The 24,523-nt window shown below is 47.2% G+C and overlaps 2 protein-coding genes across 4 annotated transcripts in view; one reads left to right on the top strand and one right to left on the bottom strand.

Annotated features, from left to right (window-relative positions):
• RECQL4 (RecQ like helicase 4) overlaps positions 1-14,118 on the bottom strand; it is a 101,295-nt gene extending 87,177 nt beyond the window's left edge. The window contains 2 exon segments of the mRNA XM_030964784.1: positions 9,141-9,174; positions 14,035-14,118. Coding sequence (XP_030820644.1) covers positions 9,141-9,174; positions 14,035-14,118 — 118 coding nt within the window.
• Positions 14,119-14,496: 378 nt separating this feature from the next.
• Positions 14,497-23,331, top strand: LRRC14 (leucine rich repeat containing 14). 3 transcript variants are annotated; one of them, XM_030944170.1, is made up of 4 exons: positions 14,497-14,511; positions 16,578-16,879; positions 18,210-18,839; positions 22,376-23,331. In XM_030944170.1, the coding sequence occupies exons 2-4, from the start codon at positions 16,587-16,589 to the stop codon at positions 22,938-22,940; spliced, it is 1,488 nt and encodes a 495-aa protein (XP_030800030.1). In that variant the 5' UTR covers positions 14,497-14,511; positions 16,578-16,586; the 3' UTR covers positions 22,941-23,331. The 3 variants fall into 3 exon arrangements, with proteins under 3 accessions (XP_030800030.1, XP_030800032.1, XP_030800031.1); XM_030944172.1 differs by lacking the exon at positions 14,497-14,511 and adding an exon at positions 14,911-14,937; XM_030944171.1 differs by lacking the exon at positions 14,497-14,511 and adding an exon at positions 15,695-15,730.
• The last annotated feature ends 1,192 nt before the right edge of the window (positions 23,332-24,523 follow it).

Below are 24,523 nucleotides of genomic sequence, written 5' to 3'. Positions count from 1 at the left end.
CCCGGCGCTCCGGGGCCCGGCTCCTCCCGGCGCCGCCGCGCCCTCGGTTCAGGTGGGAGCCCCAAAACCCCAAATCTTCCTCCTGAAAGGGGAAAAAATCCCAAATCCAACAAATCTGCGCAAAAGAAAGGACAAAGTCCCCCAAAAAATCCAAAATCCCAGCTCAAAATCACAAAGAAAACCCCAAAATCCCAGCTCAAAATCACAAAAAAAAAACCCCCAAAATCCCAGCTCAAAATCACAAAAAACCCCTAAAATTCCAGCTCAAAACCTCAGAAAATCCAAAGAAATTCCCCCCCAAAACATCCAACAAATCCCAAAAAATCCCTGCCACAAATCCCCCAAAATCCCCCCAAAAATCCCTGCCCCAAATCCCCACCCAGAATCCCATAAATTCCCCCCAAAAATTCCCAATCCAAAATGCCAGAAGTTCCCAAAAATCCTCAAATAAAACCTCTCAAATCCCAAAAAATCCCAGCCTCAAAATCCCCAAATAAATCCCCCAAATCCCAGCCCAGAATCCCAAAAAAATCTCTGGAAAAATCCCCCAAAAATCCAAAAAAATCCCAATTCAAAATCCCAGGAAATCCCCCCAAAAAATCCAGCCCTAAACCCCCAAAAATCCCAAGAAAATTCCAGCCCAAGATCCCAAAAATCCCCCCAAATCCACAAAATCCCAGCCCCAAATCCCCCAAATCCCTAAAAAATCCCAGCCCAAAATCCCAAAAAATCCCCAAATCCCAGCCCAGAATCCCAAAAATTCCCCCCAAAAATTCCCAATCCCAAATCCCAGAAGTTCCCAAAAACCCAAATCCCAAAACCCCCAAAATTCCCGATCCTAAATCCCCCAACATTCCCCAAATCCCCAAAATTCCCATCCCAAAAAAATCCCAAGAAAATCCAAACCCCAAATCCCAAAAAATCCTCCAAAATCCCCTAAAAAATCCCCCAAATCCACAAAATCCCAGCCCCAAATCCCCCAAATCCCAAAAAAATCTTGGCCCAAAATCCCAAAAAATCCCCAAATCCCCAAGCCCAGAATCCCAAAAATTCCCCAAAAAATCCCCCCAAAAATTCCCAATCCCAAATCCCAGAAGTTCCCAAAAATCCCAAAAAAACCCTCTCAAATCCCAAAAAATCCCAGCCCAAAATCCCAAAAAAATCTCCCGAAAAATCCCCCAAAAAATCCCAAAAATCCCAAAAATTCCCAATTCCAAATCCCAGAAAATCCCCCCAAAAATCCCCAAATCCCAAAAATTCCCATTCCAAAATCATCAAAATTCCCCCCAAATCCCAAAAAATTCCCCAAATCCCAGCCCAGAATCCCAAAAATTCCCAATCCCAAATCCCAGAAGTTCCCAATAAACCCAAATCCCAAAACCCCCAAAATTCCCGATCCTAAATCCCCCAACATTCCCCAAATCCCCAAAATTCCCATCCCAAAATCCCAAAAAAATCCCAAGAAAATCCAAACCCCAAATCCCAAAAAATCCTCCAAAATCCCCTAAAAAATCCCCCAAATCCACAAAATCCCAGCCCCAAATCCCCCAAATCCGTAAAAAATCCCGGCCCAAAATCCCAAAAATTCCCCAAATCCCCAAGCCCAGAATCCCAAAAATTGCCCAAAAAATCCCCCAAAAATTCCCAATCCCAAATCCCAGAAGTTCCCAAAAATCCCCAAACCCCCAAAAATTCCCGATTCTAAATCCCCAAAATTCCCATCCCAAAATGCCAGAAAATCCCCCAAAAATCCAGCCCTAAACCCCAAAGAAATCCCAAGATAAATCCCAGCCCAAAATCCCAAAAAATCCTCAAACATCCCCTAAAAAATCCCCCAAATCCACAAAATCCCAGCCCCAAATCCCCAAAAAATCCCAGCCCAAAATCCCAAAAATTCCCCAAATCCCAGCCCAGAAATCCCAAAAAATCTCCCAAAAAATCCCCAAAAATCCCCCAAAGATCCCCAAAATTCCCAATTCCAAATCCCAGAAAATCTCCCCCAAAAATCCCCCAAATCCCAGCCCAGAATCCCAAAAAAACCCAAAATCCCCCCCAAAATCCCCCAAATGTTCCAGAAATTCCCGATCCAAAATCCCACAAAATCCCCCCCAACATCTCCCAAATCCCAAAAATTCCCATTCCAAAATCATCAAAATTCCAAAAAAATCCCCCAAAATTCCTCAAAAATCCCCTAAAAAATCCCCCAAATCCACAAAAGGGAAAATCAAAATTCCCCAAATCACCAGAACCCAAAGATTCCCAAAAACCAAATCCCCAAACCCAATCCAATTCGGGAAAAGCCTCCCAAAAATCCCCCAAACCCAAATCCCCAAACACCCTACCAAAACACCCCAACTCCAAAACCCCATCAAAAATCCCCAAACGAGGAGCAGGTGCTGAACCCCAAAAAAACCCCAAAAAAACCCCACAAACCCCCCAGGGATTTGGGGGATTTTTTGGGATTTGGGGCACTTTGGATTTGGAATTTTGGGAGGTTTTGGGGGGTTTTTGGGGATTCTTTGGGTTTCTGGGTTTGGGATTTTTGGGGGCTTTTGGAGTTTTTGGGGTTTTGGGTTCCAGGCCCTGCTCCTCATTTGGGGTTTTGGGGTTTTCATTTGGGATTTTTTGGTTTTTTGGGATTTTTTTGGGATATTTTTGGGATTTCAGGACCTGCTGGTCACTTGGGGCTTTTTGGGGTTTCTTTGGGGTTTGGGGTTTTAGGAGCTGCTCCTCATTTGGGGTTTTGGGGTTTTTTGGTGTTTTCTTTTAGGATTTTGGGGGCTTTGGGACCAGTACCTGCTCCTCATTTGGGGCTTTGGGGTTTTTATAGGATTTTTGGGGGATTTTTGGGGTTTTTTTGGGGTTTTGGGGTTCAGGGCCTGCTCCTCATTTGGGATTTTTGGGGATTTTTTGGGATTCTGGAGGTTCCAGGACCTGCTGGCCTTTTAGGGCTTTTTGGGGTTTCTTTGGGGTTTTGGGTCCAGTACCTGCTCCTCATTTGGGGTTTTCATTTGGGATTTTTTGGTTTTTTGGGATTTTTTTGGGATATTTTTGGGTTCAGGGCCTGCTCCTCATTTGGGGCTTTTTGGGGTTTCTTTGGGGTTTTGGGTTTTAGGAGCTGCTCCTCATTTGGGGTTTTTTTTTGGGATTTTTGGGGTTTCAGGCCCTGCTCCTCATTTGAGGTTTTGGGATTTTTGCCTTTTTTTCTTTTAGGATTTTTGGGGTTTTGGGTCCAGCACCTGCTCCTCATTTGGGGTTTTGGGTTTTTTGGTGTTTTCTTTTTGGATTTTTGGGGTTTTGGGTCCAGCACCTGCTCCTCATTTGGGGTTTTGGGGTTTTCATTTGGGATTTTTTGGTTTTTTGGGGTTTTTTGGGTTTTCTTGGTTTCAGGCCCTGCTCCTCCTTTGGGGCTTTTGGGGTTTTTATAGGATTTTTGGGGTGGTTTTGGGGTTCCACCACCTGCTCCTCCTTTGGGGTTTTGGGGTTTTTGGGGTTTTGGGCCAGCACCTGCTCCCCTTTGCTTTGGGTTTTTTGGGTTTTTGGGGTTTTTGGGGTTTTTTGGGGTTTTTTTGGGGTTTTGGGGTTCAGGCACCTGCTATTTGCTTTTGGGGGTTTTTTTGAGGTTTTGGGTTTTTGGCGTTTTTTTTTTGGGGTTTTTTGGGGTTTTGCAGCACCTGCTCCTCCTGTGGGGTGTTTTGGGGTTTTTTGGGGTTTTTTGGGTTCCAGCACCTGCTCCTCCTTTGGGGTTTTTGGGGTTTTCATTTGGGGATTTTGGGGTTTTTTTAATTTTTTGGTTTCAGGACCTGCTCCTCCTTTGGGGCTTTTGGGGTTGCAGCACCTGCTCCTCCTTTGGGGTTTTTTTTTGGGTTTTTTTTTGGGTTTTTTTTGGGGGTTTTTGGGGTGGCAGCACCTGCTCCTCCTTTGGGGTTTATTTGGGAGTTTTGTTTTGGATTTTTGGGGGTTTTGGGGTTTTTTCTTTTTTTGGGGGTTTTTTGGGGTTTTTTTTGGGGTTTGCGAGCACCTGCTTCTCCTTTTGGGTTTTTGGGGTTTTGGGTTTTTGTTTTGGGTTTTTGGGGGTTTTGGGGTTTTTGGGGGTTTTGGGCCAGCACCTGCTCTTTGTTTCCTTTGGGGTTTTTTTGGGTTTTTGTTTTTGACACTGTCTCCTTTGGTTTTTGGGTTTTTGTGGGCTTTTTTTGGTTGTTCGCCCTGCTCCTCCTTGGGTTTTTGGTTTTTGGTTTATTTGGGGTTTTTGGGGTCACACCTGCTCCTCCTTTGGGGGTTTTTGGGTTTTTTGGTTTTTTGGGATTTTTTGTTTTGGGGTTCCACCACCTGCTCCTCCTTTGGGTTTTGGTTTTTGGGATTTTTGGGTTTTTGGGTTGTTTTGGGTTTTTGGGGTGCAGCACCTGCTCCTCCTTTGGGGTTTTTTTGGGTTTTTTGGGGTTTTTTGGGGGTTTTTGGGGTGGCAGCACCTGCTCCTCCTTTGGGGTTTTTTTGGGGTTTTTTTTGGGATTTTTTGGGGTTTTTGGGGTGGCAGCACCTGCTCCTCCTTTGGGGTTTTTGGTTTTTTTGGGATTTTGGGGATTTTTTGGGGTTTTTGGGGTGGTCAGCACCTCTCCTTGTGGGGTTTTGGTTGGGGTTTTGGGTTTTTGGGGTTTTTTTGGGGTTTTGGGCAGCACCTGCTCCTCCTTTGGGGTTTTGGGGGTTTTTGGATTTTTGGGATTGTTTTGGGGTTTTTTGGGGTGGCAGCACCTGCTCCTTGGGGTTTTTTGGGTTTTTTGGGGTTTTTGGGATTTTTGGGGTTTTTTTTGGGGTGGCAGCACCACCTTCTCCTCCTGTGGGTTTTTGTGGAGGTTTTTGGGGGTTTTTGGGGTTTTGGGGTTGCAGCACCTGCTCCTGGTTTTTGGTTTTGGGGTTTTTTTGTGGGGTTTTTTTTGGGATTTTTTGGGGTTTTTGGGGTGGCAGCACCTGCTCCTCCTGTGGGGTTTTTTTTGGGATTTTTTGGGATTGTTTTGGGGTTTTTGGGGTCCCAGCACCTGCTCCTCCTTTGGGGTTTTGTGGAGGTTTTTTTGGGATTTTTGGGATTGTTTTGGGGTTTTTGGGGTGGCAGCACCTGCTCCTCCTTTGGGGTTTTTTGGGGGGGTTTTTTGGGATTGTTTTGGGGTTTTTGGGGTGGCAGCACCTGCTCCTCCTTTGGGGTTTTTTGGAGGTTTTTTGGGGATTTTTGGGATTGTTTTGGGGTTTTTGGGGTGGCTGCACCTGTTTTTGGGGGTTTTGGGGATTGTTTTGGGGTTTTGGGGCACCTGCTGCCTCCTTTTTTGGGGTTTTTTTTTGGGTTTTTTGGGGTGGCATCTCTTTGGGGTTTTGGAGGTTTTTGGGGTTTTTTGGGTTTTTTGGGGTTTTTTGGGGTTTTTGGGGTGGCAGCACCTGCTCCTCCTGTGCGCTTTGTGCAGAGCTCGGTGAGGATTGCCCGCGCCGTTTCAGCGCCCGGTACTCGCGGTACAGCCCTGGGGGGAGCAGAGAAATCGAAATTGTTGTTAAAAAATGGAAATTTTGGGGAAAATTGGGGAATTTTAGGGAAAAAAAGGGATTTGGGGGAAAAAAGGAAAATGTAGTCATTTTGGGGTAATTTTAAAGAAAATTTTATAACTTGGGGAATTGGGAATTTTGGAGAATTTTGTGGCTAATTTGGGGAAATTTGGACATTTTGGAGTAGAAGTTTGGGATTTTTGTGGAAAAATGGAGAATTTGGAGGGAAATTGGAGAAAAAATGGGAACTTTTGAGGTTTTTGGGGAAAATGTGGGGATATTGAGTTAAAATTTGAAAATTTGGGGGTAAAAAAGGAGGGAAATGTGGAGGAAAATTGTGGGGACAAATTTGGGGAATTGGAGGAAAAAATGAGATTTTGGGAGGGAAAAGGGGAATTTTGGGGGAATTTCAGGGAAAATTTGGGGGAAAATGGGAATATTTGGGTAAAACTTGAGGATTTTGGGGTAAATTTGGGAATTTTCGTTGAAAAAAAGGGGATTTTGGGAAAGACTTGAGGAAACCTGGGAATTTGGGGGTAAATTGGGGAATTGGAGGAAAAATGGGCTGGGGAAAGGGGAAAATGGAGGAATTTTGGGGAATTTGGAGGAAATTTTGGTAGTTTTGGGGAAAATATGGGGAAAATTAGGGATTTGGGGGTAATTTTGAGGGAAAATTGGGAAAATTCAGGGATTTGGGGGAAAAAATTGGGGAAATTTGGAAAAATTGGGGAATTTTGGGGAAAATGGAGGAAAATTTGGAAATTCTGAGGGAAATTTCAAGAGAAATTCGGAATTTGGGGGGGAATTTGGGGGAAAATTGGGAACTTTGGAGGAAAATTGGAGAAGAATTGGGAATTTGGGGGAAAATTGGAAATTGGAATGGGAATTTTGGGGGGAATTTGAAGGAAAAATGGGAATTTGGGCTTCATTTTGGGGGAAATTTTTAAAAAATGGGAATTTTGGAGAATTTTGGGGGAAAATTTGGGAATTTTAGGAAAATGAGAATTTTGGGCAGAAGAAAATGGGGGAATTTGGGGGAAAAATGGGATTTTTGGGGGGAATTGGAGGAAAATTTGGAATAGGGAAAAATTGGGGGGAAATTCAGGGGAAATTTGGGGATTTTTGAGAATTCTGGGGGAAAATTGGGAAAAAATTGATATATTTGGGGGAAAATTGGGATTTTTTGAGAATTTTGGGAGCAATTTGGTAAAAATTTGAGGTATTTGGGGGGAAATTTGAGAAATTTTGGGGAAATGTGGGAATTTTGGAGAATTTGGAGAGCAATTTGGAATTTTTGAAAATTTGGGGGAAAAGGGGGAAAAATTGGGCAAAATTGGGAATTTGGGGGGAATGTTGAGGAAAAATTTGGTATTTGGGGGGAAATTTGAGGATTTGGGTGCAAATTGGGAATTTTTGAGAATTTGGGGGGAAATTAGGAAAATTTGGGTGGATATTTGGGGGAATTTGGGGGAATTTGGGAAGAAAATTTGAGATATTTGGGGGAAAATGGGGAATTTTTGAAAATTTTGGGAACAATTTGGGATCTTTGGGTGAAAATTGGGAATTTTGGGGGAAATTTTCGGATATTTGGGGGAAATTTGGGGAAAATTTGATATATTTTGGGGAAATTTTGAGAATTTGGGTAAAAATTTGAGAATTTTGGGATATTTGGGTGAAATTTCAGAATTTGGGGGGGAAAATTGGGATATTTGGGGAAAATTGAGGAAAATTTGGGAATTCTGGGGGAAATTTGAAGAAAAATTTGAGAATTTGGGGAAAATCAGGAATTTTGGGTGAAATTTGGTAAAATTTGGGGGAAAATTTGGGGAAAAATTGGGAATTTTGGGGTAATTTAGAGGAAAATTTGTTTTTTGGGGGAAAATTGAGGATTTTTGGGGAAATTGGGAAGTTTTGAGAATTTTGGGGTAAAAATTTGGGAATTTTAGGAAAAATGGGAATTTGGGGGGAAAAGTTGGGATATTTGGGTCAAATTTGGGGATTTTGGGGGGAAATTTGGGAAAACTTGGGGGATATTGGGGGAAATTGGAGGGAAATTTGGAATATGGGAAAAATTGGGGGGAAAATTGGGATATTTGGGTGAAATTTCAGAATTTTGGAGAATTGTGGGGGAAATTCAGGGGATTTGGGGAAAGAAATTGAGACATTTGGGAGAAAATTTGGGATTTTTGGAGAATGTTTTCAGAACAATTTGGGGGGAAATTCGGATATTTGGGTGAAATTTGAGACTTTTGAGGAAAATTTGGGGAAAATTTGGGGATGTTTTGGGAAAATTTGGGAATTTTTGAGAATTTTGGGGTAAAAAATTGGGAATTTTGGGAAAAATGGGAATTTGGATGGAAAAAGGGGGAATTTGGGGGAAAAAGTTGGGATTTTGGGGGGAAATTTGGGAATTGTTGAGAATTTGTGGAGGAATTTGGGAAGAAAATTTGAGATATTTGGGGAAAACATGAGAATTTTGGGAGCAATTTGGTAAAAATTGGGAATTTGGGGTGGAAATTTGGGAAAATTTGGGTAAAACTTGGGAATCTGGGGGGAAATTGGAGAGAAATGTGGAATTTTCGAAAATTTGGGAGAAAACTTTGGGGGAATTTGGGTAAATTTTGGGGAATTTGCAGGGAAAATTGGGGGGAAATTAGGAAAATTTGGGTAAATGTGGGATATTTGGGGATTTTGGGGTGAAAGGTGCCCATTTTGGGGCGAAAGGTGCAGGTTTTGGGGTGCAAGTCGCAGGTTTTGGGGTGAAAGGTGCCCATTTTGGGGTGAAAGGTGCCGATTTTGGGGTGCCAGGTGCAGGTTTGGGGTGCCAGGTGCCGGTTTTGGGGTGCCAGGTGCACATTTTGGGGTGCCATGTGCAGGTTTTGGGGTGCCAGGTGCCAATTTTGGCGTGATGTGCACATTTTGGGGTGCCAGGTGCAGGTTTTGGGGTGCCAGGTGCCGGTTTTGGGGTGAAAGTTGCAGTTTTGGGGTGCAAGTTGCGGTTTTGGGGTGCCAGGTGCCGGTTTTGGGGTGCAAGGTGCAGTTTTGGGGTGATGTGCCCATTTTGGGGTGCCAGGTGCACATTTTGGGGTGCCAGGTGCACATTTTGGGGTGCCAGGTGCAGGTTTTGGGGTGAAAGTTGCCGGTTTTGGGGTGAAAGTTGCCAATTTTGGGGTGCCAGGTGCAGGTTTTGGGGTGCCAGGTGCCGGTTTTGGGGTGCCAGGTGCAGGTTTTGGGGTGCAAGTCGCAGGTTTTGGGGTGCCAGGTGCACATTTTGGGGTGAAAGGTGCCGATTTTGGGGTGCCAGGTGCAGGTTTTGGGGCACCATGTGCACAATTTGGGGTGCCAGGCACAGGTTTTGGGGTGCCAGGTGCCGGTTTTGGGGTGAAAGTTGCGGTTTTGGGGTGATGTGCACATTTTGGGGTGCCAGGTGCCAATTTTGGGGTGATGTGCACATTTTGGGGTGCCAGGTGCCGGTTTTGGGGTGAAAGTTGCGGTTTTGGGGTGCCAGGTGCCGGTTTTGGGGTGCAAGGTGCCGGTTTTGGGGTGCCAGGTGCAGGTTTTGGGGTGCAAGTCGCCGGTTTTGGGGTGAAAGTTGCCGGTTTTGGGGCACTCACTGCGCGTTTCCGCCGGAGCCTCCTCGATGTCGGCCTGGGAGGGAAAAAATCCCAAAAATGAGCAAATCTGGGGATTTGGCCCAAACTGGGGGCCAGGGGAATTTTGGGGTGTTGGGGTTTGGGGGTTTTTTGGGGGGGATTTGGGGTTTTTTGGGGGGATTTTGGGATTTTTTTGCTATTTTGGGGGATTTTGGGGATTTTTTGGGGTTTTTGGGGGGTTTTGGGGTTTTTGGGGGGTTGGGTTTTCATTTTGTTTTGGGGGTTTTGGGGGTTTTTGGGGTTTTGGGGATTTTTGGGGGTTTTGGGGTTTTTTGGGGATTTTTGGGGGTTTGGGGGATTGGTTTGGGTGGGGGGGTTGGGGGGGGTTTTGGGGGTTTTGGGGATTTTTTGGGGTTTTGGGGGGATTTTGGGGAAGGTTTTTTGGGGATTTTTGGGGTTTTGGGGGTTTTGGGGGCATTTGGGGTTTTGGGATTTGGGTTTGGGGTTTGGGGTTTTTGGGGGTTTGGGGTTTTGGGGGATTTTGGGGGTTTTGGGGGATTTTTGGGGTTTTTTGGGGGATTTTTGGGGTTTTTGGGTTTTGGGGTTTTTGGGGGGATTTGGGGTTTGGGGTTTGGGGGAGGGGGTTGGGGTGTTTGGGGGGGGTTTGGGGGATTTGGGGGTTTTGGGGGGATTTGGGATTTTTGGGCTTTGGGGGATTTTGGGGATTTTGGGGTTTTAGGGATTCTTGGGGCGATTTGGTTTTGGGGGGATTTGGGTTTTTTTATTTTTGTTTTGGGGGGTTTTAGGGGATTTGGGTTTTTGGGGGATTTTGGGGGATTTGGGGATTTTTGCGATTTTGGGGGGGGATTTGGGGGTTTTTTGTGGTTTTGGGGGTTTTTGGGGGGGATTTGGGGTTTTTGGGGGTTTTGGGGGTTTTTTGGGGGTTTTGGGGTTTTTGGGGGTTTTGGGGTTTTGGGGGGATTTGGGGGTTTTTGGGGTTTTGGCGATTTTTGGGGGATTTGGGGGATTTTTTGGGGTTTTGGGGAATTTTTGGGGGCATTTGGGGTTTTTGGGGGGGGATTTGGGTGTTTTCATTTTTGTTTTGGGGGTTTTTTGGGGGGATTTGGGGTGTTTTGGGGATTTTTGAGGGGGATTTGGGGATTTTTTGCTATTTTGGGGGATTTTTGGGGTTTTTTTAGGGATTTTGGGGGGGGATTTGGGGTTTTTGGGGCAGTTGGATTTTTTTATTTCTGTTTTGGGGGGTTTTTGGGATTTTTGGGGGCTGGGATTTTTTGGGGATTTTTTTGGGGATTTTTGGGGGCGGTTTGGTGGTTTTTTATTTGGGAGTGGTTTTGGGATTTGGGACATTTGGGGCTTTTTTCTGGGATTTTGGGGCAGATTTGGATTTTTTGGGGGAGATTTGGGTTTTCAGTTTGGGATTTTTGGGGGGATTTGGTTTTTTTTCATTTTTGGGACTTAAGGGATTTGGGGTTTTCGGGAGAATTTGGGGTATTTTAGGTGAACTTGGGGTTTTTTTGAGATTTGGAGTTGAGGGGGATTTGGGGTTTTTGGGGGAGATTTGGGGTTTTTTGGGGAGATTTTGGGGTTTTTGGGGGAGATTTGGGGTTTTGGGGGGGAGATTTGGGAGATTTTGGGGATTTTGGGTTGGAATTTTGGGGGATTTTTTTGGGGCTTTGGTGCTTTTTGGGGGAATTTGAGGTTTTTTGGGGGGATTTTTTTTGGGATTTCATGTTTTGGGGGATTTTGGGGGTATTTTGGGTGTTTTTGAAATTTAGGTTTTTTGGGGGGATTCTTTGGATTTTGGGTTTTTTAATTTTTGGGATTTGGGGTTTTTTTGGAGGGATTTGGGGTTTTTGGGGCAGATTTTGGATTTTTGGGGGCAGATTTGGGGTTTCAGTTTGGGGTTTTTGGGGGCAGCTTTGGTTTTTTTATTTTTGGGATTTAAGGGATTTGGGGCTTTTGGGGGGATTTTCATTCTGGGGGGATTTTGGGGTTTTTTGGGAATTTGGGTTTTTTTGGGAGGGGTTTTGGGGGGGATTTGGGGTTTTTAGGTAAACTTGGGGTTTTGAGGGGCAGATTTGGGGTTTTGGGGATTTTGTGTTGGAATTTTGGGGGATTTGGGTTTTTTGGGGAGATTTGGGAGAAATTTTCTTGGGATTTCATGGGTTTGGGGCAATTTTGGGGTTTTTTGGAATTGAGGTTTTTTGGGGGATTCGTGGGATTTTGGGGGTTTTTTTTGGGATTTGGGGCTTTTTTCTGGGATTTGTTGGGTTTTGGAGGGATTTGGGGTTTTTTGGAGTATTTGGGGTTTCTTGGGGGAGATTTGGGGTTTTTGGGGGGATTTGGGTTTTTATTACTTTTGGGATTTAAGGGATTTGGGGCTTTTTTGGGGGGATTTTGATTTTTAGAGGGATTTGGGGGTTTTGGGGGGATTTGGGGATTTTGGGGTTTTTTTGGATTTGGGGTTTCGTGGCGGGGTGATTTTGATTTTTGGGGGGACTTTGGGGTTTTGGGGGATTTGGGGTTTTTTGGGGGTTTTGGGATTTGAGGTTTTTAGGTGAACTTGGGGTTTTTTTGAGATTTGGAGTTGAGGTGGATTTGGGGTTTTTTGGGGGAGATTTGGGGTTTTTGGGGGAGATTTGGGGTTTTGGGGAGATTTTGGGGGGTTGGGGTTGGAATTTTGGGGTGTTTTTTGGGGCTTTGGTGCTTTTTGGGGGAATTTGAGGTTTTTTGGGGTTTTTGGGGGAATTTTTTTGGGGATTTCGTGTTTTTGGGGGATTTTGGGGGTATTTTGGGTGGTTTTGGAATTTAGGTTTTTGGGGGATTCTTTGGATTTGGGGTTTTTTTATTTTTGGGGTTTTTTTGGGGGGATTTGGGGTTTTTTGGGGGGGTTTGGGGTTTTTTGGGGATTTGGGGTTTTTTGGGCAGATTTTGGTTTTTGGGAGATTTGGGGTTTCAGTTTGGGGTTTTTGGGGGCAGATTTGGTTTTTTTATTTTTGGGATTTAAGGGTTTGGGGGTTTTTGGGGGATTTTTGGGTTTTTTTGGGGGGATTTTGGGGTTTTGGGGTTTTGGGTTTTGGGGTTTTGGGTTGAACTTGGGGTTTTTGGGATTTGGGTTGATGTGGATTTGGGGTTTTTGGGGGAGATTTGGGGTTTTTGGGGGGAGATTTGGGGTTTTGGGGGATTTTGTGTTGGAATTTTGGGGGATTTTTTTGAATTTTAGGTTTTTTGAGGTTTTGAGGGTTTTGGGGGTTTTTTGGGGGATTTTGGGGCAATTTTCTTGGGTTTTCATGTTTTTGGGGGTTTTTGGGGTGGGGTTTTGGGGAATTTGGAGGTTTGGGGGGTTTTTGGGATTTGGGGTTTTTGGGGGATTTTGTTTTTGGGGGGATTTGGGGTTTTGGGGGATTGGGTTTTTGGGGGATTGGGGGTTTTGGGGTTTTGGGGGGGATTTGGGGTTTTTTGGGGAATTTTGGGTTTTTGGAGTTTTGGGTTTTGGGGGATTTGGGGTTTTTTTGGAATTTAGGTTTTTTGGGGGGATTCTTGGGATTTTTTTTGGGGGGGGATTTGGGGCGTTTTTCTGGGATTTGGGGTTTTTTGGGGGGATTTGGGGTTTTTTGGGGTATTTGAGATTTGGGGTTTTTTTGTTGTTTTTTGGGGGGGATTTGGGGTTTTTGGGGGGAATTTTGGGTTTTTTGGAGCATCTGGGATTTTGGGGGGCATTTGGGGTTTTTTGAGAATTTGGGGGTTTATGGGGGATTTGGGGTTTTTATTGGGGATTTTTTGGGGATTTTGGGGGAATTTTGAGGGATTTTGGGGTGTTTTTTGGGATTTTGGGTTTTTTTGGGGGATTTTGGGGTTCTGTTTGGAATTGGGTTTTTTAGAGGGGGATTTGGGTTTTTGGGGATTTGGTTTTTTCCAGGATTTGGGGTTTTCCTTGGGAATTTTTTGGATGATGGGGAGCTTTTGGGAACTTATGAGATTCTGGGCTGGGATTTTTAGGATTTGAGGAATTTTTTTGGGATTTATTTGGGATTTTTCTGGGATTTTTGGGATTTGGGTTTTTTTAATGGGATTTTTGGGAGGGTTTATGGGGGATTTGGGGTTTTTTGGGTATTTCAGATTTTTGGGTGAGATTTTTTGCGTTTTTGGGGGGATTTGGAGGTTTTTCAGGGAGTTTTGGGATTTTGGGGGCATTTGGGGTTTTTTTGAGGGGGTTTTTGGGGATTTTCTGGGGATTTGGTTTTTTGGGGGGATTTGTGGGGGGTTATGGGTTTTTTTTTATTTGGGTTTTGTTTGGGATTTGGATTTCTTGGGGAGAATTTGGGATTTTTTGGGGGGATTTGGGGTTTATTTGGTGAATTTGGGGGTAATTTGGGATTTTTTGGGTGGATTATGGGCTTAGGTTTTTTGGGGATTTGGGATTTTTAGGGATCTTGGGGTTTTTCTGGGGTTTGGATTTTCGGGAGTGTACTTGGGGCGAATTTGGGGATTTTTTGGGAGGATTTGGGGGTTTTAGGGGAGGATTTTGAGGTTTCTATTTAGAATTTGGGGCTTTTTTGGCAGGAAAATTTGGGGTCGGAAGAATTTTAGGATGGGAAATCCCATGGAAAAGTTGTTTTTTTGAATGGAAAAATTCATGGAATAAAAAAAAACCCAAAACCCCTCCAAGGACCGCCCCCCCTTGAAGCTCTCCCTGTTCTGAGCCCCCCAAATCCCCCCAGACACCCCCAAAATCCCATAAATCAAAATCCCCCTCTCAGGAACCCCCTAAATCACCCCAAGGACCCCAAAACCACCCCAAGGTCACCCCAAACCCTCCGCCCCCCAATCCCGGGGTTCCCCTCAGGAATTTTCCCCTCAGGAATTTTCCCCTCACGATTTCCCTCAGCAGCACCTGGCTGGGTTTGCGGAGCCGCTCCCGCAGGAATTCTGCTTCCCAGCGCTTCAGCAGCACCTTCAGCTCCTGCTGCCGCTCCATGGCCGCGGGATGGGGACTGGGGTCGGGATTTGGGGTCGGGATTTGGGGTCGGGATCGAGATTTGGGGTCGGGGACCGAGGGAGGCTCCGGGGGAACCCAGAGCCGCCTCAGAGCGAACGTCCCGCTCCCGCCAAGCGCCAGCCAATGGGAAGGCTGGGATTCGTGATTGACAGCGAAATAAGCCAATGGAAAGGCAGATACAGAAGCGCCCGCCTGTCTCGCCTTAATCCAATGAGAATTAAATACAACATTGACAGACAGCTTCGAAAGCTAATTAAAAAAAGGAATCAGCCGCTAAGGCGGGTCTTGCCCGCTGATTGGTTGTCGCAAAGAGCAGACACGGAAGTGGCGCTTCCGTACCAACTGGGGGCAGTCGGGGGCTGCGGGCGGGCGGTGAATGGGGGGCGCCATGTGGATCGGTAATCGGGATTGGGACCGGGACTGGAGTCTGGGATCGAGATTGGGACCGGGATTGGGGTCGGGAATTGTGGTCGGGGATCGAGGGAGGCTCCGGGGGGACCCCAGAGCCGCCTCAGAGCGAACTTCCCGCTCCCGCCAAGCGCCAGCCAATGGGAAGGCAGGGATTCGTGATTGACAGCTATGTGAGCTAATGGAAAGGAGGACAGGGAAGCGCCCGCCCATCTCGCCTTGAACCAATGAGAATGTAATAAAAGATTGACAGACAGCTGTAAGAGCCAATTAAATTAAATGAATCCGCCCCTAAAGCGGGTTTTGCACGCTGATTGGTTTCAATAACGAGGAAACCCAGAAGTAAACCTTCCGCGCGGGCTGGGCCCAGGCGGGGGCGACGGGCGGGCGGTGAGTGGGGGGCGCCATGGGGATTGGGAATCGGGATTGGGACCGGGACTGGAGTCTCCATTTGGGGTCGGGATTGGGAATTGGGGTCGGGGACCGAGGAAGGCTCTGGGGGAACCCAGAGCCGCCTCAGGGCGAACCTCCCGCTCTCGCCAAGCGCCAGCCAATGGGAAGGCTGGGATTCGTGATTGACACTGACGTGAACCAATGAGAAGGAGTATATGGAAGAGCCCGTCCTTCTCGCCTTGAACCAATGAGAATTTAATAAAATATTGACAGACAGCTGTAAGAGCCACTTAAATAAAAGGAATCAGCCCCCAAGGCGGGTTTAGGCCACTGATTGGTTATAACAATGCGTAGACACGGAAATGGAGCTTCCGTACGAACTGGGGCAGTCGGGGACTGCGGGCGGGCCGTGAGTGGAGGGCGCCATGTGAATCGAGATTGGGACCGGGACTGGGGTCGGGATTTGGGGTCGGGGATCGAGGGAGGCTCCGGAAAACCCCAGAGCCGCCTCAGAGCGAACCTCCCGCTCCCGCCAAGCCTATGGGAAGGCAGAGATTGATGATTGACATCAAAATGGACCAATGGGAAGGCGTATGTAGAAGCGCCCGCCCTTCTAGCCTTGAACCAATGAGAATTTAATAAAACCTTGACGGATAGCTGCAGAAGCCAATTGAAGGATAGGATTCCGCCCCCATGGCGGCTTTCTCTGTCTGATTGGTTACAATAACGCACAGACACGGAAGTGGAGCTTCCGTGCGGGCTGGGGGCTGTCGGGGGCTGCGGGCGGGCGGTGAGTGGGGGGCGCCATGTTGGGGGGGGCGGCAGCGCGGCTGCTTTTGGGGATCCCTGAGGGCACTTTGGGATCATCTGGGGATCCCTGAGGGAATTTCCAGATCCTCGTACGGGCATTTTGGGATCCCTGTGGGAATTTTCAGATCCCCTGGAGGGATTTGGGATCCCTGTGGGATTTTGGGGTGTCCCGGGTGGGTGAGGGAAGTCCGGGACGCGCTGGGGGTCCCCTCACAACCGCCGCCATCTTGTCCCGGCTTTTCTTTGGGATCTCCTCGCATTTGGGGTTTCCCTGGAATTCTTTGCTTCTCCATCACCCAAAAGGTCTCCAAATCTCCACAGCCCCCTAAATTCCCGACTTTTCTTCAAAACATCTTCGCATTTGGGGTTTCCCCACAATTATTTGTTCCCCAAATCCCCACATTCCCTGCTGGGACGCGCTGGGGGTCCCCTCACAACCGCCGCCATCTTGTCCTGGATATTCTTTGGGATCTCCTCGCATTTGGGGTTTCTCTGAAATTCTTTGCTTCTCCATCACCCAAAAGGTCCCCAAATCCCCAGAAGCTCCCCAGATCCTGGCTTTTCTTTGGGTTACTTCGCATTTGGGGTTTCTCTGGAATTCTTTGATCCCCAAATCCCCACAGCCCCCCCCAAGACGCGCTGAGGGTCCCCTCACAACAGCCGCCATCTTGTCCCGGCTTTTCTTTGGGATCTCCTCGCATTTGGGGTTTCCCTGGAATTCTTTGGTCCCCAAATCCCCACAAGCCCCCCCAAAATCTTGGCTTTTCTTCAGGATACCCTCACATTTGGGGTTTCTCTGCTATTCTTTGTTCTCCAAATCCCCACAGCCGCCCCCAATGGATTCCCTCCTCTTCCTCTGCGCCCGCCGCGTCGTCGCCCACCGCCCCCTTCCCGCCCTTCCCGCCGATCTCCACCCCGTCCTCTTCCAAGCGGCGTTCCTGGACGGAAGACCCCTGGTGCTGCGCGATTTGGTGGCCGCTTGGCCTTTCCCGGTGCTCAACTTCCAGCGGCTGGTGGGGCGCCGGGAGCTGCTGCGCGACCATCCCTGCAAGCTCTGCGTCCAGGCCGTCATCCTGGCCGTGGTGGCGCAGCTCCGGCGGCAGCTGGAGGAGCCCGGACACGACGCCAGGTGGGTTCTGGGGAGCTTTGGGATGGGGACACCTCCGTTCCTGCGCTTCCTCCATCGGTTTTGGTGGTTCCTGCTTGGTTTTGATGGTTTCCGTCTTGTTTTTGGTGGTTCTTTCTTGTATTTGATGGTTCCTTCCCGTTTTTGATGGTTCCTTCCGTTTTTGATGGTTCCTTATTGTTTTTGAGGGTTCCATCCCATTTTTAATGGTTCTTTCCTGTTTTTGATGGTTCCTTCGTGGTTTTGTTAGTTTCTTCCCATTTCTGATGGTGCCTTCCTTGCTGGTTCCTTCCCATTTTTGCTGGTTTCCTTTTGTTTTGATGATTTCTCCTTGTATTTGATGGTTCCTGGTTTTGATGGTTTCCTTCCCATTTTTGATGGTTTGCTCCAGCTTTTCATGGTTTCTTTTTGTTTTTGATGCTTTCTTCTAATTTTTGGTGGTTCCTTCCAGTTTTTGATGGTTTCCTCCCATTTTTGATGCTTTCTTGCCATTTTAGATGGTTCCTTCTTTGACGGTTCCACCCCATTTTTGATGGTTCCTTCCCGTTTTTGATGTTTCCTTCCCGTTTTTCATGGTTTCCACACATTTCTGATGGTTTCGTCCCGTTTTTTATTATTTCCTCACATTTTTAATGGTTTCCTCCTGGTTTCGATGGTTTCTTCTTGTATTTGATGGTTTTTTCCAGTTTTTGATGGTTCTTCCCATTTTCGATGTTTTTTTCCCATGTTTGATAATTTCCTCCCATTTTTGATGGCTCCTTCCCATTTTTGATGGTTTCCTCCAGTTTTTCATGGTTTCTTTTTGTTTTTGATGGTTTCTTCCCTTTTCTGATGGTTCCTTCCAATTTTTCATGGTTTCCTCCCATTTTTAATGGTTTTTTCTTGTATTTGATGGTTCCTTCCCGTTTTTGATGGTTCCTTCCCATTTTTCATGGTTCCTTCCCGTTTTTGATGGTTTCCTCCCGTTTTTGATGGTTCCTTCCCATCCTTAAGTTTCTTTCATTTTTTGATGATTTCTTCCCCTTTTTTATAATTTCCTCCCATTTTTAATGGTTTCCTCCCTTTTTTGATGGTTTCTTCTTGTTTTTGACGGTTCCTTCCCATTTTTGACAGTTCTTCCTGTTTTCGATGGTTTTTTTCCCATGTTAGATAATATCCTCCCATTTTTGATGGTTTCTTCCCAATTTGATGGTTCCCTCCTTTTTATGATTGTTCTTTCCCATTTTTGATGGCTCCTTCCTATTTTTGATGGTTTCCTCCCATTTTTGATGTTTCTTTCCTCCCGTTTTTGATGTTTCTTCCCATTTTTGATGATATCTTCGCATTTTCCCAGCCTGCGCGTTCTGGACATCACCGGCCTCCCGGATTCAGCGTCCGGCCGCGCTCCGGACGGGATGAGCGTCTGGTCGGGCACGGTGGCTTTGGCCAAGGCTTGCGTGGAGGTGTCCAAGCACCAGCGGGAATTCCAGCGGCGCGGATCCAAGCGGCACAAAGGCCGCTCCGGGGCCGCCACGGCCGCGGCCGCTCCGCAGCCCCCGGGCGTGGACGTCCACGCCGACCTGTTCGTCAACGGGACGTCCTACGGGATCCTGCGCGACGCGCTCCAGACCGGATCCTCCGGCCCGCTGCGCCTCAAGTGCCGCGAGTTCCAAGCCGAGGAGCTCTCGGCGTCCGGGATCGTGGCTTTGCTGGAAACTCTGGATCCGTCCTTCCTGCGGAGGGTGGATCTGAGATTCAACAACTTGGGATTGACGGGGCTCTCGGTGATCCTGCCGCACCTCTCGCGCTTCCCGGAGCTGCGCAGCCTCAAGCTGCAGTACAGCAACGTGGACGTGCGGCGGCCCACGCCGGAATCGGCCATCGGGATCCGCTGCCTGGCCGGGCAGCTGGGAATGCTGCCCAGCCTCCGCGAGCTCAACCTGGGATCCTCCCGGCTCTCTGGCAATCTGCGCCAGATCCTCTGGTGAGTTCCCCACGCAGCGGGGCCCGGCTGGGCCCTTCCCGCGCTCACGGGGGATTCCCAAGGGCTGGGGGTCTTTCCCAGCCTCAGTGATCCCGTGCTTCCAGGATTTCATTATCCCGACGTTCCCGTGATTCCCTTATCCCGATAGTTCGTGACTCAGTGATTCCATTGTCCCATCATTCCAAGATCCCAGAATTCCTTGGTTCCACGATTCCCAACGGTTGGTCTCAATAATCTTGGAGGTCTTCTCCAATCTTAATGATCCCTTGATTCCCTGATTTCATTATCCCAATATTCCCATGTTCCCTTGATTCTGTTATCCCAATAGCTCATGACTCCGTGATTCCATTATCCCAGAATTCCATGATCCCAGAATTCCATGATCCCAGGATTCTCAAAGGCTGAACCTGACAATCTTGGAGGTCTTTTCCAATCTTAGCCCCCTGATTCCAGGATTTTATTATCCCAACATTCACAAGATCCCATGGTTCTGTCATCCTATTAGTTTTTGACTCAGTGATTCTATTATCCCACAATTCCATGATCCCATCATTCCAGGAGTCTCAAAGGTTGGGCTCCGTGGCCTTTCCCACCCTGAGGGATCCCATGACTCCAGGATTTCATTATCCCAATGTTCCCATGATTCCATTGTCCTGTTGTCCCAACAGTTTACAACTCAATGATTCCATCATCCCATAATTCCATGATCCCATAATTCCTTGGTCCATGATTCCCAAGGTTTGGGCTCAATGGTCTTGGAGATCTTTTCCAGCCTTAATGATCCCAGGTTCCCATGATCCCGTTATCCTAATAGTCCATGGCTCCATGATTCCGTAACTCTATGATTTCAAAACTCCATGATCCCATAATTCCTTGACTCCAGGATTCCCAAAGGTTGGACTTGATGATCCTGAAGCCTTTTCCAACTTCACTGGCTCCATGACCTCGTAGCTCCATGATCCCATCATTCCATAATGCCATAATTCCACGACTCCATGATCCTGTTATTTCAGTTCCACAATCCCTTGGCTCCATGATACCAAAATCCCAGGATTTTCAGGGGTCAAACTTGATGTTCCTGGAGACCTTTCCCAATCTCAGTCATTCCGTAATTCCATTACCTGTGATTCCCAAATCCCATGATTCCTTGATCCCATAATTCCATGTTCCTCCAACATCAGACTTGATGTTCTTGGAGATCTTTCCCAACCTCAGCGATTCCGTAATTCCTTGATTTATTTCCACAATTCCATGATCCCACAATCCCATAATTCCATGAATTTCAAAGCTTGAACTTGATGTTCCTGGAGGTTTTCCCCGATCTCAACCATTCCATAATTCCATGGTTCCATGACCACACAGCTCCATGACCCCATAATCTCATGGATCCATAATTCCCTAACTCCATAATCCCATGATCCTCAGATGTCAAACCTGATGTTCTTGGACACCTTTCCCAACCTGAATAATTCCATAATTCCACGATCCCCTCATTCCAAAATCCCAGATTTTCAGAGGTCAAACTGGATGGTCTTGGAGACCTTTCCCAGTCTCAGCCATTTCATAATTCCATGGCTCTGTGATCCCATCATTCCATGACTTTCAAACCTTGACCTTGATGGTCTTGGAGGTTTTCCCCAACCTCAGTCATTCCGCAGCTCCATGATCCCGTGATCCTCAGCTGTCACACCTGATGGTCTTGGAGACCTTTCCCAACCTGAGTCATTCCACGATTCCATGACCCCATAACTCCAAGATCCCAGGATTTTCAGAGGTCAAACTCAATGTTCTTGGAGCTCTTCCCCAACCTCAGCCATTCCATAAATCCGTGACCCCATCATTCCAAAATCCCAGGATTTTCAGAAGTTCAACTTGACGTTCTTGGAGATCTTTCCCAACCTCAGTCATTCCACAATTCCATGGCTCCATGATCCCATAATTCCATGAGTTTCAAACCTTGACCTTGATGTTCTTGGAGCTCTTTCCCAACCTCAGTCATTTCATAATTCCATGATCCCACAACTCCAAAATCCCAGGATTTTTAGAGGTCAAACTTGACATTCTTGGAGATCTTTCCCCACATTTCCCCCCTGAATCCCAACAAATCCTCACCTCTCCCTTTTCCCTCCTGCCAGCGAACTCCAGGCTCCGTTGGAAAGCTTGGAATTGGCCTTCTGCTCCCTCGTTCCCGCCGACCTCGCCTTCCTCTCCCAAAGAGTCTCTCCATGACTCCAGAGCTCTGGGATCCCAGCATTCCATGATCCCACATTCCACAGTTCTATTAATTTATGATCCAAGATCCCAGATCCCAGAACTCCATGATCCCACATTCCATAATTCCATGGATTTCAAACCTTGGACTTGATGTTCCTGGAGGTTTTCCCCAACCGCAGCCGTTCCATGACTCCTTGATCCCGTGATCCTCAGATGTCAAACCTGATGGTCTTGGAGACCTTTCCCAACCTGAGTCATTCCACAATTCCATGATTTGATTCCACAATTCCATGATCCTATCATCCCATAATTCCATGATTCTCAAACCTGGAGCTTGATGTTCTTGGAGACCTTTCCCAACCTCAGCCATTCCATGACTCCGTAATTCCAAAGTCCCAGGATTTCAGAGGTCAAACTTGATGGTCTTGGAGATCCTTCTCAACTTCAGTCATTCTGCAATTCCATGGCTCCATGATCCCGTAATTCCATGATTTCAAACCTTGAATTGGATGTTCTTAGGGACCTTTCCCAACCTCAGCAACTCTATTACTCTGTGATTCCCTGATCCCATCACTCCAAGATCCCAGGATTTTCAGAGGTCAGACTCAATGTTCTTGGAGACCTTTCCCAACCTCGGCCATTTCATAATTCCACTGTTTGATTCCACAGTTCCATGGATCCGTGATCCCATAATATCCATGAGTTTCAATCCTTGAACTTGATGTTCTTGGAGATCTTTCCCAACCTCAGCCATTCCATAAATCCATGATCGTATAATTCCAAAATCCCAGGATTTTCAGAGGTCAAACTCGATGTTCTTGGAGCTCTTTCCCAACCTTAGTCATTCCACAATTCCATGGCTCCATGATCCCGTAATTCCATGATTCTCAAACCTTGAACTTTAGGGTCTTGGGGACCTTTCCCGACCTGAGTAATTCCATGATTCCATGACCCCATAACTCCAAAATCCCAGGACTTTCAGAGGTCAAACTCGATGTTCTTGGAGCTGTTTCCCAACCTCAGCCATTCCACAATTCTAAGGCTCCGTGATCTCATCATTCCATGAGTTTCAAGCCTTGACCTGGATGTTCTTGGAGCTCTTTCCCAACCTCAGCCATTCCATAATTCCACTGTTGGATTCCACAATTCCATGACCCCATGATCCCACAATTCCATGATTCTCAAACCCTGACCTTGATGGTCTTGGAGCTCTTTCCCAACCTCACCCATCCCACAATCCCACGCTCCCATGGATGCAATCCCAGCTCTCATTCCCCCTGAATCCCAACAAATCCTCACCTCTCCCTTTTCCCTCCCGCCAGCGACCTCCAGGCTCCGTTGGAAAGCTTGGAATTGGCCTTCTGCTCCCTCGTTCCCGCCGACCTCGCCTTCCTCTCCCAAAGCTTCCACGCTCCGGCCCTCAAGCGCTTGGATCTGAGCGGCCACGACTTCTCCCAGGGCCTCCTGGAGCCTCTGCGGCTGCTCCTGGAGGAAACCTCGGCCTCGCTGCTGCACCTGGATCTCATGGAATGCCGCATGGCCGACTCCCACCTGGACGCGCTGCTGCCGACGCTGCGCCGCTGCTCCCGCCTGCGCTTCCTGGGACTCTACGGCAATTCCCTGTCCACGGCCGCGCTCAAGGATCTGCTCCAGAAAACCCTGGAGCTGCCCGACCTCCACCTGGTCGTGTACCCCTTCCCCGTGGATTGCTACAAGCCGGAGCCGCCGCCGGAATCCGCTTGGAATTTCGAGGATCCGGTGGACGAGGAACTTTTGGCGGCGGCCGACGCTGAGTTTTGCCAAATGTTGGCGAATTCCGGCAGGACCGACCTCGTGTGGACCTCCAACCCCTACGGCCACGGAACCCTGGACTTCTTCTCCTTGTGATTTGGGAAGAGCTTGGAGCCTCCATGGTGGAAAAGCGCCGCCGCCTTAATTCCAAATCCTTCATCCCAAAATCCAAATCCTTCATCCCAAAATCCAAATCCTTCATCCCAGAATCCAAATCCTTCATCCCAAAATCCGGGCGTTTTCCGCCTCATCCCGGTGCTTTTCTGCCTCACCCCGGTGGTTTTTTCCCTTTATTTCGGTGCTTTTCTGCCTGGTTTTTATATTTTTCCACCCCATCCCGATGTTTTGTGTTTTATTTTAGGATTTTTCCACCCCACCCCGATGTTTTCCCGTCCAGTTTTGGTGTTTCCCCACCCCAACCCCAAAGTTTTTCCCAGAAGTTTTATTGCTGTGTCCGGTGGGGAAAAGGCCTTGAATGCCCTTAATTCCTTTGGGACGTTATTTAAGTATGAAATAAATATTAATTAATTATTTATCAGTAATTGGTTATTAATTAATAAGCTGCCACCATCCAAATCACCCAAATCTTTCATCCCAAACCACCCAAATCCTTCATCTCAAATCTTTCATCCCAAATCGTTCATCCCAAATCCCCAAATCCTTGATCCCAAATTCCCAAACCTTTCATCCCAAATCCCCCAAACCCGTCATCTCAAATCCCCAAATCCTTGATCCCAAATCCCCAAATCCTTCATCCCAAATCCTTCATCCAAAGTTCCCAAATCCTTCATCCCAAATTCCCAAATCCTTCACCTCAAATCCTTCATCCCAAATCCCCCAAATCCCCAAATTGCCAAATCCCCCAAATCCTTCATCTCAAATCTCCCATCTCAAAATCCCCAAATCCTTCATCTCAAATCTCCCATCCCAAAATCCCCAAATCCTTCATCCCAAATCCAAATCCTTCATCCCAAATCCCCCAAATCCTTCACCCCCAATCCTTCATCCCAAATCCTCAAACCCTCCATCCCAAATTCCCAAATCCTTCATCCCAAATCCCCCAAATCCTTCCCCCCAAATCCCCAAATTGCCAAATCCCCCAAATCCTTCATCTCAAATCCCCCATCCCAAAATCCCCAAACCCTCCATCCCAAATCCCCCAAGTCTTTCATCCCCCAATCCTTCATCCCAAATCCTCAAACCCTCCATCCCAAACCCTCCATCCCAAATCCCCAAATCCTTCATCCCAAATCCCCCAAATCCTTCATTCCAAATCCTTCATCCCAAATCCTTCTCTCTTCATCCCAAATCCCCCAAATCCTTCTCCCCAAATCCCCAAATCCTTCATTCCAAATCCCCAAATCCTTCATTCAAAATCCCCAAATCTTTCATTCCAAATCCCAAATCCCCAAACCCTTCATCCCAAATTCCCAAATCCTTCACCTCAAATCCTTCATCCCAAATCTCCAAATTGCCAAATCCCCCAAATCCTTCATCCCAAATCCTCAAACCCTCCATCCCAAACCCTCCATCCCAAATTCCCAAATCCTTCATTCCAAATCCCCAAATCCTTCATCCCAAATCTCCAAATTGCCAAATCCCCCAAATCCTTCATCCCAAATCCTTGGTCCAAAGTTCCCAATTCCTTGATCCCAAATGCCCAAATCCAAATCCTTCAT

This window comes from Camarhynchus parvulus, chromosome 2, assembly GCF_901933205.1.
Source record: "Camarhynchus parvulus chromosome 2, STF_HiC, whole genome shotgun sequence".
NCBI lineage: Eukaryota > Metazoa > Chordata > Aves > Passeriformes > Thraupidae > Camarhynchus > Camarhynchus parvulus.
This window is presented reverse-complemented; position numbering and strand designations above follow the sequence as displayed.